General features: G+C 38.0%; 1 protein-coding gene across 1 annotated transcript; it reads right to left on the bottom strand.

The window, feature by feature from the left end:
* Positions 1 to 10,840: 10,840 nt before the first annotated feature.
* LOC141487247 (uncharacterized) lies at positions 10,841 to 17,841 on the bottom strand. The gene is made up of 2 exons (XM_074186104.1): positions 11,708 to 17,841; positions 10,841 to 11,644 (listed from the first exon to the last, which is right to left on the bottom strand). The coding sequence occupies exons 1-2, from the start codon at positions 11,857 to 11,859 to the stop codon at positions 10,933 to 10,935; spliced, it is 864 nt and encodes a 287-aa protein (XP_074042205.1). The 5' UTR covers positions 11,860 to 17,841; the 3' UTR covers positions 10,841 to 10,932.
* Positions 17,842 to 22,565: the final 4,724 nt, after the last annotated feature.

Genomic DNA, 22,565 nt, shown 5'->3' with positions numbered 1-22,565 from the left:
TCAAAATCAATTCCTGTTTGGCATTCAAGATACTTTTGTTGTAATCTTCAGCAAAACCCATCAAATATTTCAGTGGTAGTTTTCCACTAAAAACATGACTGTTTGTATCCAAGATATCTTGCTTCAATTGTGAAAGTCCCCAACCAGATGTCAATAATGTGTTAGCATGAGATTGTCCAAATGATATCATGGTTTTCATTGTAGATGTTATCCCAGGTTTTCTAACAACAGCCACTTGTTCACCACCCATTTCATAACGAATTTCGTCAAAGAGAAATGCAATTGCATTATTCGAGAGATAGCATGTTTTCGCTACATCTTTGGGGGTGAATTTACCTTCTATGTAAATGAAGCTCTCGGCAATATCTAGTATAACATCTTGATTATTGATTGCAATTCTGATTTCATCCGAATTCCTGAATAGCGGTGATCCATAGGGCTTATATGTGTGCTCATGTAAACTTATGAGAGAATGAGCGAGCACTGGTTCATTGAATATATTCAACTTTTCATTGTTTGTTTCGAGCACCATTGTTATTTTCTCACTTTCAATCCAATCGATTTCAAAAATTTAAGATCACTCACAGACAGAGCGTTATGTGCTAACTGTTTAGCATACACTTGTGGAATGAGCTTCTTTTTATGCACACCTTTCTTTTTGATAGTGCAACTCGTTTGGGATTGTTCAATGCGATTTTGTCTATTATAAATGAAACCCATAACAACAGTTATTCGATTTTCTTCAATTCCAAAATAATGAAAATCTCTTCTTCACTTCCAAAATCGATAAGGTTATTTTTTTCATCCAAAATACGCACTGTAATGTTGTGAATCAATTGACGACCTTCTGGACTGACAGGCATATATATAATACTGTGTGGTTCTTTAGTGAGATTGTAGCCAGGTTCAACATCAATATCGAATGAGAAAAGAATGTGGGATTCTTCACCATTTATATATGAACCAGATATTATATTGCAATCTAAGCGGATAAGTCTAACAGTTGTAATGTTTATTGGTAATGATGATTCATGTATCTGATTTGGTGGAAATATTTCATGAGCGAACCCCATCATTTCTGCTATTGAATTTGGATGTGTCAGATCAATTTCATATTTGGATCGCATTTCACATTTGAATGTATTATTATTGGCGTGTAGATAGAAAATATCATCTGCAACGACAACATTTGGTTTTTTATCATGAAACAATCTGAACATGATATGTTTCTGTATGACGGCATTGATCTCTTCTATTTCATAAGCACCACATGGAATTTCAATTGTCAACTTTTGGGGTATCGATGAGTTGTCATTACTGATTCTAAAACTAACTAAGTTATTAGCTTCAGTTATATTATTGATTGTATTGCACCCATAGAATCCCAAAAGTCCTAATCCATAACGACTGTTCCTATCCAATTCAATTGGTGGAAAAAAATCCGCACTCAAGACACTTGTCCCGACAGCTTGTAGCTCGAACTTTCGTGACATGACTGATGAATATTTTGAAACACATTTCAATTTATTATTGTACACAGCAACAGCACATTTGAGACAATTTACACTTTTTGGAAGGTGTTGTATTGTAATAAGTATCATTTTTATTGATACCAATATTCACATCCTCTATATTACAAATACAACACATAGATTTCCGAGGTATAGGACCGTCATTAACATCCGATTCTGAATTTTGATCGTGGTGGTGGTGCTCATAACAATATCTATGTTTCATTATATCGATGTCATCTTGCAGATGCTTAGGCAACTTTTCCCAAACATATGCAATCTCATGTGCAACACATGCAAGTATCACTTCCTTAGGCATATTTGCAAGCATCACTTTATCCATTTTTTTCAAGGTACCATATTTTGAAAACATTCTAAGTGAAAACCCCATTCCCTTGATAGCCTCCCGATCCAGTTTTGGTGTTGAATCCATTTTTATTTGGAAAATTATTTAGAGAGAAACTGCAAGCACAAGTGACCACAGAGAACTGTATTAAATTTCTGTTGTCGATCATAGTTATATTTGATTTTTACATTCGAACATTTTCGAAAGAATCGAGTCAATTCCAATGGTGGGGGTAGATCTCCAAAACTATCGAAATATGTGACTTCTTTCCCACATTTTTTATATGCCACCCAATGTGTTCCTGGTCCACTTATTCCATCTAAATTAACAATAGCTGTCTCGTTTTGTTTTGGACCTGAAGATGGTAATCTATCACGCATAAAAACACCACGAAAATGTGGAATTTTCATTTTTTGTGCATAATAACTGAGATCGAGATCAGTAAGAGGCCTCTGAGGTAGGGGTTCAATTAGTTTTTTGTTTTGTTTGTGGCTTTGTATGGTTTTAAATATAGTCCTAAACCTTTACGGTATGGTTTGAGATATATTCCACTTCCGCGTTTGCCTAATGCTACAGCCTCCATGGTTTTATTGTGACGATTGGCTTCCATTAAAGCCGCTCTGCTGGCTTTTGCCGAATTCACGGCCTTGGTAATACCAGCAGCGGCTCCCGCCAAACTTCCTAGTGCGGATAGTCCAGCAAAAATTGGTATCAATGGTAAAAGTCCACCGATCTTGGGAACAGGAATTATGCGTGGTGTGCGGATTTTCTTCTTTCCACCGGCAGCTTTAAGGTATTTACGTGCCGCCTGCAATGCCATAGTGATAGCTTTTTTGCTATTATTCGTCACAAATTGATTCCCACCAGCTTTCTTCAATACATTTCGCACTTTATGGACTATCCCAGCACCAAATGCAACTTTTTTAATTTTATTTTTCTTCGTTTGTTTCCTCTTACATTTTTTCTTATTGGTACTACAACCCATGCCCATATGTCTTTTCGCTTTCATAATGTTGGTGACAAGTAATGCAGCTGCTCTTTCCCCAATACTCGCGTCCTTCGATTTAACCCTATCCCAAGCGCTGTATTCAAGTTCTTTGTCGGCTAAATGTCTTGCTGCAAGATCGGATGGATGCTTAGAATATTGAATATCGTGTTTTTTGCATTCAATATCTAATTTATTGATTCCAGGGTCGTTACGAGCTAAACGTTGTTTCAATTTTGTACCCGGTCCACAGTATTGATAACCTCCGGGTAGATGTAATTCGAAAGGAAGTTTGTTTATTAAATCATTAACAAAACCACAACCTCTTTTAATTTTACGATCACTTTCAATACGTCCGTATCGTTCGATGGTACACATTGAAATGAATAAGCTAATAACATTTATATAGTCTCCAACCACGGCACGATGCGCATTGTAAAACAGAAAGAAAAGTTTGCTGTAGATAATCTAGATGTGAAATTTGGGTGTGGATTGAATGGACAAAGGGTATTCAGACATGGTCCACTACTTCCATCATCAGTTCGAGGACTCATTATAGGACCTTCAAATTGTGGAAAGACGAATGCAATGATATCACTATCAACACACCCACAAGGACTGAGATTTAGAAATGTGTATCTCTATTCGAAATCACTCAATCAACCTAAATATCAGTACTTGCGAAGTGTTTTGGAACCTATAAAAGGATTAGGTTTTTATACATTCAGCAATAATGCAGAAATAGTGGAACCCTCCGACGCTAAGCCTAATTCTGTTTTCATTTTCGATGATGTGATATGTGAAAAGCAAGATATTATTAGATCATATTTCTGTATGGGACGTCATAAGGATGTTGATTGTTTTTATCTAGCACAGACATATTCACGGGTACCCAAACAGTTAGTGCGTGACAATACCAATTTCATTATAATGTTCAAACAAGATGAGACGAATTTACATCACATTTATTCAGATCATGTTTCACCCGATGTAACATTCAAACAATTCCAATTGATGTGTGTTAAATGCTGGGAGGACCAATATGGATTTCTAGTCATTGATAAGGATAGAAAAATAGATGAAGGTAGATATCGCGAAGGATTCGATAGTTTTATATACCCATGATCTTGTTTTTGGAACTTATTCGATCACTGAATATTGTAGAGGTCACTTCACCAACGAATTAAGCTTTAATTCAAAAAAAAGGGCATTATGAATACAAAAAAAGATCCTGAAAATAAAAACAATGAAATAAATTTGAAACGTCAACTAGTAGAGACAACAGAAGCTGTCAGGCAGAAATTCAACTCTATCAAGAATGATTATATTGAAAATCGTACAACACTTGAAAGATTGTATGAGCCCATAATGAAACCATTGAATGTTTTATCATCAAACGCTATTTCTAAATCACCAGTGTTATCACCAAATCATGGAACTGTTCAATCTACTTCAAATTATCCCATGAGTACTCCAATAGGAAGAAAACAATCTTTTGGTAGTGTATCATCTGTGAATAGTGACACGAGCACACTTCAAGACGATATGAGAACAACTCTATTCGAAACACCATCATCGCCCCACATCGATTCCTCGGATCCTGACATCTCACCTGTTATGAATGAAAGTGGTGAAGATGTTTTGATGAAACATTTGAATAATATAAAATCTAGAAATCCAGCATATGATGGAACATTTGGCGTACGTATGTATCCAATTACACAAAAGCTGAAAATGGGAAGTCTAGTGGTACATTTCAAAGATGGAAACATTTCATTTTGGGATGCTAATAATGTGAAAAAATATGAATGCGCAGGTAGTCCAGAATTGTATGATATGATTTTTTTGAAGAATCCACAAGATGTTGATAATGAAGAAACTCGTCAAGTATATTCCAAAATATTGAAAATAACGAATGCTCCATATAAACAATATCATCTGAAGAATGGTTTTAAAAATACAAATTCTAAAAAATTTCGTGAAGTTATCAAACCTCTATTAGACTCACGACAATATCCAATAAGAAGTAGAAGTAAAATTGGTGGAGCACTCAAACGAGTGAAAATGGAGAAAATATATAATTCTAAACCTGTGAATTATGTGTAGTGGAATTCACCGAAAGAGTTAGTTGCTCGCCTACGACTATTGGTAGCTTCAAAGTCAGCTGGACATACCGGACATGATAATGAAATAATTTCAATAATTGAAGAATTACGTGAAGAAGGTATAATATATTAACATATTCACATGTAATGATCACTGTCACATCATCATTCAATGCAGTAACATTATCACCTTTTCTCTTTAATCATATTGAAATAGAATGACTAATGAAATAAGTGATGTCAAACGACAAGTTGTTAATGAATTACATAAACCTGCAAGACGTAATTTTCGTAGAAGAATAACCACCATCAAAGGTTTTGCAGATCTATGGCAAATAGATTTAGCTGAACTGCAACCTTATGCAAAAAGTAATGAAAAATACCGATATATACTTGTAGTGATAGATTGTTACTCCAAATATCTGTGGACTGTAGCAGTTAAAGATAAAACAGGTAGTACAGTAACTAATGCAATGAAACATGTACTGAAAGAAGCCAAATACTCCCCCAAACACATACAAAGCGATCAAGGGAAAGAATTTTTCAATAAAAGCTTCTCATCTCTCATGCGAGAATATAATATCAATCATTATTCAACATTTAGCACAAAGAAGGCAGCTATAGCAGAAAGAGTGATTCGTACAATAAAGGCATGGCTCTACAAGGAATTTTCGATGAGAGGTCACCACAAATGGCTTGATATTCTTCCAATTATAACTAGTAGATATAATAATAAAGTTCATCGTACAATAGGTATGGCACCCATCAATGTTGATTCAACAACAAAATTAAAATTCAAGGGTATCAATGGAATTGGAGGAAGACAAAGTAAACCCAAATTCCAATTAAATGATATTGTACGTATAAGTAAATACAAAAATATTTTTGAAAAGTCTTACACTGCGAATTTTACCACGGAGCTATTCAAGATTGTTGAAATTAATAAAACCATCCCAACGACTTATAATCTTGAAGATATGAATGAACAGCCGATTAGAGGATGTTTTTACGAAGAAGAGTTATTACGAACCGAGAATCCTGACGTATATCTGATTGAGAAGGTGTTGAAGAGAAGAAAAAATAAAGTATATGTAAAGTGGTTAGGCCTTCCTAGCGAACAAAATTCTTGGATTGATGAATCAAATATGGTTTAAATGTATATAATAGTGACTTTTATGAATAAAGTAATATTAAAGTTCATAATTGTTTTCATTTCAATTATAAGTATGTGAACTGAAAAATATTGCAGCGGTAAACATTGCCCCAGCCATTCGCAATGTTCTGTGTATACCAAACCAAATTAATTGTATACTCCATTCCCGCTTATATTTTTCAACTCACGATATTGAAAACACATTATCATTCCCAAAACTAATCGCCGTCACTTTGAAATGCAGTATCCAACTCTTTTTGCCAATTATCTCTCACTGATAATGCTGTCTCATAAAGCTTAGTCGACTCCTCAAGCTCAGCCTGAGCTTGCATTCTCGAACGTTGATGGAATTGCTTATCTTTACCAATTTTTGAACGGAGTTCATCAGCATCTTTAGACATTCTAGCCAATTCAACCTTCGCTAATGCAATATTGGCATCTAATGCTTCAAGAGTTTCATTATTAGCATTAATAGCTCGCTCACTCTTTTCAAGTTCAGCAATAGTCATCTGTGCCTTTATAAGACGGCATTTTGCTTTCCTTTTCATTTCCCCAAACCGATGGAGGGGACTGAAAGAAGATAGCGGTTCAGCTTTCAAATCACTCTTCATTTCTTTAGGAGTACCTTTTGGCTTCCTCTTCGATCTGTCACTTTTCGTTGCGGGTTTTTTCTGTCGCACAACACTTTTGGATTCTTTCTTTTCTTTAAAGTCAGTGACAATCGATGAAGATGCCTTAGTAACCTTCCTCTTGATTGTTCTAGATTTCTTATCAACACCAAGAGGAAGGGTAGATGAAGAGTGTTTGAGTGATGATAATTGCGAAACGATCGGATTTTCAATAATAATTTGCTCATTTGGTTCTGGCACATCTGCAAAGTTAACGAAGTCGTTAATATCAAAATCATTTATCGAATCTTGACTCGATAAATGTAATACTGGAATATTTTCAAAATCAGTCTGATCGATATCAACAAGTGGTGAACCATCTTCAGCAATCAATAGCGGCATAGAGCTCATGATTATTAAGGTCTGAGGAATGATATGTGATAGCAATAGAATGTGGATAGGAAAGGTGATGATGTTACTGAGACCTCACCATTTATAGAAGAAAATAAACTAGCGCATGCGCTCTTTCATCAACTGGCACATGCGCTCTCTCACTAAACTATTCACGCATGTAACAATCTTTGTCATTTAAGAGGAAAACTTTGTGTTGCATGCATGTATTTTTAAATGTTAGAAAATAATACAAATAAATTCAAAAAATATATATATATATATATATATATATATATATATATATATATATATATATATATATATATATATATATATATATATATATATATATATTTATTAATATAAAGGACAATAACGATAATAAAAAATGAAAAATGTTAATACGTCTCTGTGGATGTGGAACGTTCTTTGACTCTATTCCTCAATAGTTGTTGCTCGTGCGTCAAACACCAACATTGAAAAAAATGGATTCTCCTATTGGGGTAGAGTTGACCAACCTTCTCACACAGATCCCAAGTACTTCTACATACATTGCATACATGATTCCAACAATTCATGGAATATGTATCACAACGCAAACAACGTTGCAGTGGAGTTGGAACGGCAGCACAGGTACCACAAATATTTCTACAGATACCTATATTGTTTAATATTATAGGTTCGGAACACTTCAGACACTGTAACTGTTGTTGACGATAATCCAATTTTGTTCGCTTTGGTGGATGAGAAGGAGGCGATAGTTGAATCCGCAACACGCAATCACTACACATACCAGTACATGGATTGATTGAATCCTTAGGTCTACTTATTTGACAAAAGTAGCACACAATAGCCCCTGCAATCATCATTGGGTAGACACACACTTTTAGTTTTTCATTCCACTCTTTTGGAAACGGCATTTTACTAATTCGATTAGAAATATTAAGAGATGACTTACAGAAACTCTGAATGCTCTCTCCTATAACTACGATCTCTATTTATACAAATCAACATCATGTGGAAGTATAGTGGGATAACTTCTCCTACTATTCCACTCTAAACGAGTCAAGTGGGAGTCGCATCACCTCCTATATAAGTTGACTTGCAAATCTAGAGTTCATTCATTCACTCTCTATAACTGTGAGCAAACAACAACAAGATGAATTCTGCAAAAATAAATGCTGCATTAAATAGAATATCTGCTGTTGATGAAAACAATTGGATAGACGAATCAGATGATGAGGATGTCAATGTTCCGCTAGAGGAAGTAATAGTTGAAGCAGAAGATGTTGGAGTCGATGAAGATGAGATAGACGAAGTTGAAAACGAGGCCAACCAAAGCGACGAAGATGATGACGTGATGGAGTTTGAGAGGGTCATGGATGAAGAAGGAGATGATGAAGGGATAGAAGCTGACACAACTGAAGGTGATGGTGCTATGAGAATCGGTATGCGAACACTCAATGTCAGTGAGACACTGGAAGATCCCTTGGATTTGTATTGTGCAATGGATGCATACGTATTGATCAGCACAATAGATGGAGAGAACAAAAAACTATGTTGGTGCTGCTTTCGGTTTTATTCGCATAGAAACAATAATGGAGGGTGGTATGCCCATGCCAACACCCACAACACTGTCTCAATTATGGAAATGGGACAGAATTGGTGTGAAGCTTGCGAGAGGCCACTAACAAACTTCACCCGAGTATCTACATGTATTATATGTAATAATGTCCAACCTGTGGCACAATAACCGTGGACCTACTGGTCAAAAAAAAAACAACAGCCCTTTTCAGGGCTACATTATTCACACAAACAGTAGTTAGTTGTATTAGTATTCATAGATTATGTGACAAATGAATACTTTGACTAAGTTGGAAATTTGTTAGTCTTTGAATATCTATACATTATATGACAAATAAATTACTACTTTGACTGAAAAGTCGAAATTTGGAATTTGATAGTCATTGAATATCTATGCATATGATGAGTACTACTTTAAATGAAAGTTGAAGTTGGCATTTTGTCAATCATTGTATGCATATAATGATCAATACTTTCACATACATATATTTCGTTTGAGATTATAATGTTAACATAATGTTAACAATGGTATGAATCTGTTTCTGTTTGAAAGTATAATGGTAGCTCTGAAAAGAGCTATTTTTTTTATTGTTTCAGTCTTTAATTGTAGCCCTGAAAAGGGCTGTTATTTTTTTATTAATCCATGCAATGATATGGACTAACGCTCCTCATCATCAGAAACAATAATTATGGTATCGTCATCTGAATCAGATGATATACTAATGATATCATCCTCATAGTCATCTGAATCAGATGATATACTCATGATGTCGTCGTCGTCATAATCATCTGAATCAGATGATATACTAATCACATCATCCGCATTATTATCGTCAACAGCATCTATGTCGTCCTGAATACCTTGTTCCACTCGTTCTGCGAAATCATCAGGAAGATCATAGATTCGCTGCAGAAATTGAGCGAAGGTTGTACTCAAATGATCAGACGTTGAATCTATTTCATGTACTTGGATGGGTCCTGTACTCGACATTGTGGAAGAATGATATAGAACTGGGATTGTTGCTATATTTATATTGGAAGAAATGAAATGGAGGGGGTGAAATGTAGAACAGTGTTTGAGATTCGAAAACATCAAGAATGAAACTCTGAGCGATTATTAGGAGAAATTCTTAGTGATTATTATGGAAAAAAAACTAATAAGAGGGGGAGGAAGGGAGAGGAAGGGAGGAAGACACTGCCCCAGCCTCGCAGTGCCTCGTGTACACCAACCAAAAAGTGTGTACTCCGTGGAAGGAAAGGAAAGGAAATGATGGACGAGTAGATGATTATATGTCATCATCGGAATTGAGGACATCATCATCGATCAGGATTGGGGATGGCGGAGGACTATCCTCGATGAGGATAGGGGATGGTGGAGGACGTCTAACGTCAAGCTCGTCATCAGCATCATCGCCAGAGTCGTCGTCGTCGTCATCATCGTCGTCGTCGCTGCTCATTGGGACAATGTCATCATAAGCAGGGTCCCACCATCCGTCAGGATCTGGATATTCCGAATCGTCCAAGTGTCCTTCGTCACTGCCAGTGACATGTTGAACTTGCATCCTGATGTCTTGATCCTGGTATTCATATGGCGGACTGTGGGGTTCCGTGGTGGAAGAGACTAGCGGTACCTGGCTGTTATCCCAGTAATTGAAGTTGTACCCCTGATCCGGGCAGCTATAGGGTTCGGAGGTTGAATCGGGTTCCATCTCGATGCTAGCTGATCAACTGAATGTTTCATCAGATGATTTCTACTTTTATACTTTCGAGAGGGAGTGGGAGAGGAGTGGGACATTGAGTAGGGGTAAATTGCAGTGAGACATAAGACATATTCAATGAGTAGGGGTAAATTGCAAAGTGACATAAGACATATTCAATGAAAGAGATACTTGAATGGATAAAATACAAATGAAATATACTTGTCGATTTCACTATGAAACATGTCTATTTTTTTATTTTTTAAATTTTCTTCACATGAAATTATTTACAAGTGATTAGAGAACACAAAAATTGATGTGAGGTATTTGTCTAGAAGAACTTGGAATTGAAATAAAAAAAAATAATAATAATAAGAGGAAGTGAAGAAAAATGCTCCAACCATCGCATTGTTCAATGTGTACCAAACCAAAAAACAGTGTACACCCTTTATTCCACTTCCTTTTCCTTTATTCAATATAAACTTAACAAATATAAACTTAAAACTACCATAATTAAATATTCCTAACTAACCTAAAACTAATCTTATATTTACACTTCATCTACAAAAAGAGTGTCCATAACTGTCACTACTTTTTTGTACAGCTCTATCGAAGAGGTCTTTGCTTTACACCTTTCCTGCAGAGATGCATAATTCCGATCTATTTCGGCCATTTCCTTTTGGAGTTCCCTCCGTCGGTTATCCATTTCAGCCATTTGTCGCTTCATGGTAACCAACGCGGCCTCGCTAGATCGGGAAGCTCGTTCTGCTTCCTTACATCTCTGCAGAAAAACACTCAACTTTTCACTAACCTCTCCGATAGGCTGTGGCACCAACACCTCAGGATCCGCCGGTGTCGCTGGCAGCGGTGGTAGTCGCACCACCAACGGGGACAATATCACCAACTCCGTGAAAGGAATCCTCGGAGTTTCCACTGCTGCTGGTGCTGCTGCTGGTGTGGAGGCCCTCTTACGAGAGGTCGAAAAACTACCTGCATAAGGATTAGTCCTATTGCAAGTAGCTCGGTACTTTGAAATAGAACCAACCCTTGCTGCAGGTCGTTGGCAAACCTTCTTCACAGCCCTGACTTCCTCCTCCTCCTCGAATAAGTCAGGGCTAGAAGATCTGCACCTAACTCGCGAACGCGAAGTGGTTGCCTGGTCACCCGTCACCGCTCTCGAAGATGCTGCCTCCTCCTGGTCAGCGGACACCGGCAGAATAGACGCCACAGCATTATTCACCTCCTGTGTATTGGTTGCCATTCTGAAAAAGAAGAAATAATACAAAGTTAGTTGATATAAAAAATAACATTCCTAATTTACTTACTCAAATATCAAGTTGGTCGTTGGAAGGTACTGCCTTGTTGTGGAGTGGACTGCTCTCGATGAGATGACTTCTCGAACTGAATGTTGTGGAGTGCTCTCCGGAGGGTATCGACTTCGATGCGTGAGTGGTGGGAAAATGGTGGGAGCGCACATGCGCGTTGAGGGTAGGGGTGTACATGCGCAAATGTTGGGAGTCGGGGGGGCGGGGCTTCGGGGAGGGGAGGGGCGGGGCTTCGGAAAGGGGGCGGGGCTTCGAGAAGGGGCAAAAAACGCGCCCCGGATGCAAGTGGTGGATGTTGAGCGCCCCAGGCCGCGAAGCGGCCTGCTGAGCGATCGCTTCACGATCGCGAAGCGATCGCTTCGCGATCGCCTATTAACCTAACGTAAGTATGCAGCTAACCTAACGTAACTGTTAACCTAACCTAACGAGGTAATACTAACCTAACACCTAACCTAACGTAACTATGCAGCTAACCTAACGTAACTATTAACCTAACCTAACGAGGGAATACATTCACCATGTTGGTTCCATTATTACATCATCAGTTGGTTTTGGTTTTGGTTGTATTATTCTATGATTTGGATTAATGTTCAGTCCTGGATATCCCAGTCCACCTGATGATGATGGCTTGACTTTATAGTTTCTCTCCAAAACTTCTTTATGGTTTTTCTCCAATACTTCAACTCTCTGTTCCAGTACATCATACTTTTTCATTGTAGTCCCTGTTATGTTTGACATAGCATCAAATTTTTTATTTGTAGACGCTGTTATGTCAGACATTTTTATGTCTACATCACTTGTAAGTTTGTCAAATTTACGAGTGAAAGTTATCCGAGCCTCTGCAATTTTATCGTCAAATGCTTGCCGGGCGTCCCGAGCAATATTGCCTATTGTGGATTGTATTGCAGCTTGTAGGGCTAGAAGTATAACTTCCTTTGCTCCATTAATTTCCCCCTCAAGATATGATACAGTTACACAATCACTCTTGTCAATTGGTTCACTTGTATTTTTCAATATTTTCCTTTGCATGTCATAATGACCATCTTTTGTTAATTTAAAACCATTCCCAGGAGGACCTCGAATGACATTACCACCCCATTTTCTTTTTCTACCAAACTTATCGATTGTTTTAGACATTGTGCACTCTACGATGATTCTCTTCAAACTGATATTTCTGTCATTTACATTATACTATATATTGCAGTAATTGATTAGGGAAATAGAAATAATACAAATAAAATTTTAATCATTTTATATTCATTACAGTAATACATATACATACATACATAATACATTAATATCACATTACTTCTGTCATATATTATTAATTATAAATGGCTACATAAATATCAATATTGAATTTTCCGGTTTTGAAGATATTGAATGATATTTCAATCATTGATCTCGGCAGATAATAAATTAATCAATTGATCCAATGGAGTCTCCTGAGATTGTGATTGTTGAATAATATTACTTATCCAACGAATGTTCTCATTTGGATCGTTTTCATAAAATTCAATATCATTATGACCCCAAGGAAGAGTGTGGGTAGTATTCGGAATGATAAATCGTTTATCGTCGTGATATGATAATGCAACTTTATTTTTCAATTCAGTATACATATCATGTAACACGCTTCCAAATGAATTCATCTTTCTGAATATCATACCACCTTGTTCGACGATTTTTTGATAATCTTCGCATGTCAATTCATTCTTTATTACAGATCGTTTAACCCCTTTGGCTTTCTTAAATTCACCATCAACAGATTTCACATAATATGCTTTAGCACCTGTACCATAAAAACTCATGATTGGATCATTTGGAAATTCATCTTTGAAGTTACCCAAGACTGAACTTGTTACTGGAATATTGAATTGGTTAACTATACTGTAATTGGATGTATCAAATCTACTTATGTTAGTTTTTATGAATTCATAAAAATTTTCTGTGTTTACTTTAAGAATGAGCGAGTCGGTATCTGTGTAAAGTAAAGAGACATTTTCATCAAAGTGTTGTTTGATGCATCCATAGAAAAAATCATACATGACTGTTTTAGATAATTCTAATATGGAAAATCCCAAATATAATGGTTTATCGTAATGAACCTTCACTCTACCCAATTGAATGGCAACGAAATTATCAGTGAAAATTGAACAATTTTTGAAATTTGGTTTGGCTATGAGAGTGCTGGCACCTATATTTTTCTTTATATTTTCCCAATGTGTAACGAGTCTAACATCAATTCGATTATCTACATTCTCCATTGTCTTTCCATACACCGCATTATTCATTAGTTTATAGAAATCTTTAACAGATTTGTTGTTAGACCTATTACGCATTTCAGTATTAAGATCTATATAGGGTTTCATCCAGCATGATTGTTTGAATTTCAATACTCTATGTGTATTCATTACAATCAATCCATTTTTGACAGCTTGCTGTAGATTCCTATAATGAACAATATATTTTCTTTTATCATTCAAATTTGGAATTAATTTGGGAATTTTCGATTGTGTACGAGGTGGTATTATTTTTTCGACTAAAAATGGAAGGTCAGAATGTTTATCATGCAACTCTTGTGGATAATGAATGTCCACTTCAAATACATACCCATACGGACTATCAGTACTCACATCCATCACATCAAGATTGAGAATTTCATTTGGTGTCAACCATGTAAATTCACTTGTTGGTAGAGGTTGTGACATACTGTGACCGTATAGATTTGTTGCATCTAAATATGTAATGAATGTGGAAGGTTCATTGGGATTATAATTCGGTAAAAAACTATTATTTGCTATATGTTTCCTCTCGCTACATTGACTAATTCCACCTCGTATACCTTTTTGAAAAAAGTGAATCATATCAATGTCAGTTAGTAATTCCAATTCAACATTAGTGAACTTCAACATGGCATCCCATGATAATCCAGGTGCAGTGTAATATTGTGCCGGATCTAAGTTATATATCTCTAAACTTGTGGTGCGGAAGTTTTCAACAATATCACATAGTAGCAATACATCCGACTTCAAATACAAATCAGAGTATTCCCCCAAATTCTGACACTCGAATAAATTCCAAACATTTCTAGCCCTATCATAATCAGTTTCCGATATATGTTCACAATTGAGTGTGTCATAAAACTGATTTTTTGTCGGAAGTAATGGATAATTCAATTTGTCGATGTCATCAACAAAACTATATGGAAATACACCTTTCTGTCTCATCAAATTGAATTTCTCAATTTGTGGGAAATGTTTGTGCATCTCCAAACATTGATCGGAGGTCAAGTTTGCACCCAACTTCTCCAACGAATTAGTCATAAATTTATAACTATCGATAAATCTCATTTTGAGATAATTCTTCCTAACCACACCATCTTTATCGGTATAGCTGTGTGTAAAGAGATGCTTCGTGAAAGATATATATTTCTCTTTAGTTTGCGGGATAACATCAACTTTCTCTTTATTCCTATACAATTCTTTTATGAATAAATGACAATCATAACCACTTAAATTATGAAAAATGATAGGTATGAAGTTTGGTATTTTGAAATTTAAATTACATTTCGAGTGAGCGGCATGTGATCTTTTCTTTCCTGTGACATGACAATGATCTCTTACTTTGACTTCACCATCAGTAAATGCTTTATTACATATACCACAAGTTCTGGCTGCAGCAAACTGTTCTTCTTCTTCGACAGTTTGTGTATCCATTGGTTTAGGGTTTCTGAGATGATTTTCATGTATCTCTTTCAAATCATCTTCAATGCTACTCACAAATTTCTGAGCTGCATCTACACCCCTATATGTGACAAATTTTGACAAATCATCATTATATGAACACTTTATCAAATAAGCAAATGAATATGGGGCATGTTTGAATGTTTTAATCGTGTATGAACTTTCAGGATTTGGCTCATTCACATGAATCGGTTTGAGCACTGATTCAAAATCAGCATACACTACAAATGGCACCCTCATTTGCCTCTCAAAGTTTTCAAACATTAGTTTATTTTCCGCAACCATTCTACCATATTTATTGATCTTTAAATTAGTAGTTGGTGTTGTGGTACTAATGTGATTACAATCATTCATATTATGACGTAAAAGCAATCTCTCATCAGAAAAATATATCAAACATCCGTCACAAAAATATTTTTTCTGTCTATGAGCTGATAGTTGATTAGAAACTAATCTTGAAAGATCTTTGATCCAACAATAGTGACCATTACCGGAGTCATCAGTTATAAACAACAAATTGACATGTCTCCGGAGTCTTCTCTGTGAGTATCGCAATGGACCAATCACTTCATACTTCATTTTACCCTTCTCAAATGTACTCTCTAAACCGTAAACATTAATTGAAATATCATTCCTATCTTCGAATATTTCAATACTCTTATTATTAACTTTAACCGGAAAATCCATACCTGTGACATCTAAAACAGTGGAAAAATGTGGATATGACGTAAGTTCGGACACTCGACTATCTGCAGGATATAATGCTGATGTTATAGCCCAAGCAAAACAATATTGATCTTCATTACGAACATTCACAACAGCTTTCTTCCATTGAATACATTGAGGCAGCTTCACATATGAACGTCCTTCCAGTGGACTGTATTTATTAATGTTGATCTCGAGAAACAATATTTTTTCACAAGTCCAACCTGAATTATAAAAAAAAATATTACTATTCAATCTTATTGAAATTTTTAAAAAATAAATACCTGAGTCACGATCCTGGAACTCAGTCGTTTGAGCCACAATTACATCACGGAATCCATCAAAAACAGCATTCAAATCTGAAGATTGGTCCACTATTTTATTTTGGGAATTAAATGACTTCGTGTCCCTCGAATCATCAGTCTGAAGAATATAATTCCCAAAAACTTCCATATTCACCTTGATGCTTTTATGGATCCTGATGGCTGATTCCAGTAATTCAATGACCTTCTGCCTAATCTCATTGAAAAATGACATGTAGTCACTGGTTACAATCGAACTCTCCACCCTGTATGTAGCAATGCGGCAATTGAATGCATTCGTTATAATTTGAACACCGTCAGTCAATTGAACACATGCATTATTTTTATGACTCATGGTTCTTCGGTGAGAATTCACTTGGGTCATAGGAATTGTCACATTACAACAATTGCACGTATACATAGGTGTTGCATTATCCACTCTCACCCGTTTCACTGCAGGCCCTCCTTGGCAACTCTGGAGCTGATGCCGACGAAGATTATCACTACGAGTGAAAGATTTACCACAGTCACAGGAATACATTTTATATAATAGTTCTCACTAACTCACTTGATGTAAACTGACATAGCCAACACTCGTACGCTTCTCAAATACACTCTGATAGGACCCGTCAAGACGTCATAGCCAACCCCACTTCTCAACTACATGCGCCAAGATTACCTCCCAACTGAATGCGATAACAGATGTCGATATACGAGCAAGCAGTGGTCGTTGCGGTCTCGGAGAGGGTAGACGTTAGGCAGACGGTCCTCGGCTGCCGTGGTGTCACCATCGATAGCGGGGCTAGAGCAATGCGTTACATCACAACCTTCATCGCTTCGGGAGAGGTGAGGGCAGACCGATGAATACGCATTACTCTGCCACACGTCGTGGAGTGAACATGTCGCTCTCTAGCCGTTGAACGGTTATTGCTGTGACGTCACTCCACTACTAACTTGGTGACCTAACACCGATGGAGCATTTATTACTTGGAGGATCTTCGAAGTATGCAGACGTATGTTTGTACATAGACAAACAAGCACATGATGAAACCCTGTACCGTGCATTCTCCTACACACACACACACGCACACACATAAACACACAAAATCTCATATGAAAAAAAAATCTGAACGATCCATGCACCAGACACTTCAAGGTCACAACGCCTTGACTTCACTGCACAACAAAAAAAGCAAATAACACATCATATTGGTGGGGGGAGGATTAGAACCGGGAAAAAAATTCTGAACGATCCATACACCACACCCTTCAAGGTCACATCACCTTGACTTCACCAAACAACAACCAATAAAAAAAGCAATTAATACGTCATAGTGGTGGGGGGAGGCCGAGAATCAGCTGTAAACAACTACTGTTGTTTAGTTTCAGGAAATTTCCACATAATGCTTGCTGATATATAATGCAGTGGTAACAGAGAAATTGCGGAAAAGCTTCATGTTTACGACACAAAGCCACCAGACCCTTATCATAACCTACACTAGCTGGAGCGCCATCGGTTGTCAAGCCTACCATTTTCGATATTGGAATTTTCTCGGAAGAAATGATATTTTTTGAATGAGAAAACAACTCATGTCCAGTAGTGTGTCTTTTCAGTGGAATAAACTTTAAAAGATCTTCTTTAATCGTAAAATCACTAAAAACCATCCTGAGGAAACGACCATCTGGGCAGTGTCAACGACATATGTTGATTCATCCAGTTGAAGTGAAAAATAAACACAGTTATCTAAGTCAGTTCTTAACTGTAAAAAAAAATCATTGCTCATCACTTCTACACGTCTCATCACTGTATTAGCAGAAAGTTGCATAGATTCTATAGCTGAAACTATCTCGTCTTTATTTCTAAAGTTGGCAAAGAACGAATCAGCAGCTTCTAAAAACGCCTGTTTTATCATTTCTCCTTCTTCATAATGTTTTTTTTTTGTGCAATTATCTGGGACACACGGTACGATGCTTCAGTTGCAGCCTTATTTTTGTCGACTATTCTTAAAAATATTGATTGTTGTCCTATTAACTGCTTTTTCAACTGTTTCAGTTTCTCCTTTCTGGCGGCAGAATGTAGTGGGAATGATTTTTCAAAATTAGAATGTACAGTTTTATGATGTCTCTCAATATTTCCTTTTTTAGCAACGAAGACCAAAGTATTACATAACAAACACACATTTTTATCTTTAACTTCTGTAAAAAAGTATTGTTCTTCCCATTTCGAATGAACGTGGTATGTCTTTACCTTCTTACAACTGCTTGCCATAATATTATTTTTGTTGTTCTCTACTAACCCAACCGCTGGACGTTGGTTACGCGTTCAGTTTTAAACTAAGCGCAATGTCGCCGCGCCGTGCGTATTTATCCCGTTCAAAGCAATCCAGATCGTTCTCGAACACTAACGCGCTGGTCCGGCTGGTCGGTTCTAGCCGATTCTAGCTTGATGGCGTCAGCGGCAGATCGCTCACCGCAACGTTGCCGCTGTTTATGTTTAATATTATGACAATTAGATTTTTTTTGTGGAATTTTCGAAAGCTCCTCTGATTTTTGCAGTTTGAATTTTTTAAATTGAAATCGTTGTGAGAGCTACCAGAATTGCCTCCGCGAGCTACCGGTAGCTCGCGATCGACAGGTTGGCGACCACTGGCGTAGAGACTGGTGATTCATTGTGTTTCGCGAAGTGGACAGTACCGGACTACGGAAAGATAAACTGATAGACCTTTCCCTTTGTGGAAAATAGACGATAAGAGACAAAATGTGTTCGAGGAAAGTGCGCCTAATGGACTTGAAAGTCGCCGAATTGAAGCAAGAATTGGAGGAGAGAGAGCTAGATTCTTCCTGAAAGAAATCAGTACTCCAGAAGAGACTATGGGATAACTTGATTGAATTAGGAGAAGATCCCGAAGCATATTTATTCGAAATTTCTGGGGATGATTTGAGTTCAATAATGAGCAAACTAGATGAACTTCAACAAAGTTCGGTGAGTTTGAAAGATGAACTTCAAAAAAATTCGAAGTTCCTGGAGGAGAAGCTTCTGGAAAACTCGAAGAGTTTGGAAGACAAGCTTCTGGAAAATTCGAAAAGTTTGGAAGATAAATTTCTAGAGAATTCGAATAGCTTGAAGAAAGAGCTTTGTAGTGTGGCGAGCCTACTCGAAGAAAGGATAGGAGCCATCGAGGCAGAGATAGATAAAATCAGGAAGGAAATGAACACAGAAGTAGAGAAAATCAAAGGCGGAGTTCAGGCAGAAATCAGCGAGATAAAGGAAACAATTAGCAATTTGCAAAATCAAATCATTAATTCTACCCACCCTACAGAAACGGTTACTGAAAACTCAATTCCGGAACTGGAAGATGTTAAACTCAGTTCTGAACCAGGAAAGCTCCCCATGAAACCGCCCCAGTTCGACGGAAAAACTGCTTGGGCAAATTACCGCCGACAATTCGAAGCTGCGGCCAGAGCGAATGGAAGTAATGCAGGAGAAAAGGCGGTAGCATTAACACAGGCGTTGCGTGAAAAAGTAACGAATATTTTGCAAACTATGACTAACTCATTAAGCATCTTGAGCTACGGTATGTACAGGCACACCTAGAACACGTTTACCATTCACAGCTGAAGAACCGCTGCCAGAAAACAGGGGAATCCCTACAGGAGTTTGAAGCCGACATAGCTCGATTGGTCGTCTGGCATATCCTGCTACACCCGAAAATGTTATGGAGCGGTTAGCAGTTCAGGCATTATTGGATGGACTTCGCGACCAAGAAATGAGGCAGGCCTTGACACTAGCTCATCTTAAACATCTCGTGGATACACTGGCAAGCGCTCTGGAGTTTGAGACTGCAAAACAATCCTGCAAGAGTCAGAGCAAAGTTCGAGCTATCGAGGAAAATGGATAAGTATCTGCGGATATTGAGGCCATCATCAGAAAAGTAATGGAAGAGGTGTTGCTGAGAGGAAAAATATAAAATGCTGGAACTGTGAGAAAATTAGACATGTTCGTAGCAAATGTCCAGCTTTCAAAGAATCGACACCAAATCAGGAAAACTAGAAGGGGTCGATGAGAAGGGGTAATCGTCGGCCTGTTCCCAGTGAGCCCCCGTGAAAAACGCATATGTTACCGTTCTCCAACGACAAGACAAAGGTGTTTTCGTAGACGGCCTCATCAACAACGAGCCTTGCACGATGCTGCTAGATACAGGTGCGACGAGAACCATTCTTGGGCCAACCTTTGCCAAAACACCGGCAAGAATTGAACCGTCAAGCTGGAAGCTACGCACTGCAACAGGAAAGCCAGCCACTGTACTTGAAGAACTACCAATTGAACTGGTGTTGGGCAACACAAAATTGAAACATTGCGCATCGTGCATTGGTGGCGGACATCGAGGACGATGCGATCATTGGAATGGACATAATGAATTCCAGTGGGTTCGAGCTGAATTTTCAAGACGGCGTCCTACGTGTCCTACATTGGCCATATTGTCTCTGGGGAAGGAGTGGCAGTGGACGATCAAAAGATCAAAGCAGTTAAGGATTGGCCCCTTCCAAAAAACATACATCAGCTCCGGAGTTTCCTTGGTTTATGCACCTACTACCGCCGATATGTGCTGGTGTTTGCCAACATCGCCAAATCATTGACCCGACTCACAGAAAGGCAGATCCAGTTCCAGTGGTCTGAGGAATGCAAGACGCATTCAGGAAGTTGAAAAAAGCTTTGATCAACGCTCCTGTTTTGAGCTATCCCCTATCGGACGGAAAGTTCATTTTAGATACGGACGCCAGCAACGTGGGACTTGGAGCAGTCCTTTCTCAGATCCAAAATAGACAGGAGAAAGTTATTGGCTACTACAGCAAAACGCTCAGTAAACCAGAGCGAAATTATTGTGTCACCAGGCGAGAGCTGTTGGCCGTTGTCAAAGGTGTAGAGCATTTCTACAAATACGTGTATGGAAGAAAATTTCTGTTGAGAACGGACCATGCAGCTCTCAAATGGCCGCTGCAGTTCAAAAATCCCGAGGGCCAAGTGGCAAGCTGGATTGAGAGACTTCAAGAATTTGAATTCGAAATAGAACATCGGGCTAGGATTAGCCATAAAAACGCAGATGCCCTATCACGAAGACCATGTCCCGATGACTGCTCACATTGCCGACGAGCAGAAGAGAAGGAATCAGCTATTTGTAGAACTACAGCTGTAGACGACAACTGGGAGGACAATAGGATCAAGGAAGACCAAGAGAAAGATCCAGATCTTGGTTTAGTTATCGGATGGAAAAAAAGTAATCAAAGTCCATCGTGGCAGGAGGTAGCTGGTTATTCGCCAGCGCCCAATGGAACTTCCTTACCTTGGAAAAGGGGTTCTGAAGCGGGTGTTGGAGTCCGAAGACGGTGCAGAAGAAAAGCGCCAGACAGTGGTACCCAGGAGCAGACAATGGGAGGTGCACAAAGAAATCCAGGATGTTGTCAATGGAGGACATCTGGGAGTGACGAAGACCCTCCAGAAAGTGAAGCAACAGTTTTACTGGGTTAATTGTCATGCCGACATCAAGGACTGGTGCAGAAAGTGTGCTGTATACGCTGCCAGTAACGGACCTAGGATACAATCGAAAGCTCCAATGCGCCAGTATAATGTGGGTAGTCCTTTTGAGAGAATCGCCATCGACATCGCCGGCCCGTTCCCAGAGCCCGACCATGGGAACAAATACATACTGGTAGCTATGGACTACTTCAGTAAGTGGGCAGAAACCTATGCCCTGCCCAAACAGAAAGCCTTTACCGTCGCTGACGTCCTGGTAAAGGAATGGATATGTCGATTCGGTGTTCCACTGGAGCTGCATTCGAACCAGGGCGGAAGTGCCTTTATATCATTGAATGTGAAATGGTTCCTAAACAATTTCATTATTTCATTCCAGCAATATAAATATTGACTCTGTAGCCTACGGCGTTAGGAACTGCATTCGGTTAACATTCAGTTAACAAAAAAAACGTGGACTCCAACGGTGGTGCTAGATGGAATCGTTCAATTATAATGGATGTTATCCACTCTTCGATCGAAAATTTCAAACACTTAGTGAATATCGTCAACTGTCTGAAGTTTTCAATTCATTC

This window comes from Leptinotarsa decemlineata, unplaced genomic scaffold, assembly GCF_025532065.1.
Source record: "Leptinotarsa decemlineata unplaced genomic scaffold, Ldec_3_MD MMD2_tig00078422_RagTag_RagTag, whole genome shotgun sequence".
Classification (NCBI taxonomy): Eukaryota; Metazoa; Arthropoda; class Insecta; order Coleoptera; family Chrysomelidae; genus Leptinotarsa; species Leptinotarsa decemlineata.
The sequence above is the reverse complement of the archived record's forward strand: the minus strand, read 5'-3'. Positions and strand labels throughout refer to the sequence as shown.

Coding starts and splice junctions, on each gene's coding strand:
- LOC141487247 (XM_074186104.1), bottom strand. CDS start 11,859: ATGTGCGCTCCCACCATTTTCCCACCACTCACGCATCGAAGTCGATAC. Junction 11,645..11,707: donor ACGACCAACTTGATATTTGA/GTAAGTAAATTA, acceptor CTTCTTTTTCAG/AATGGCAACCAATACACAGG.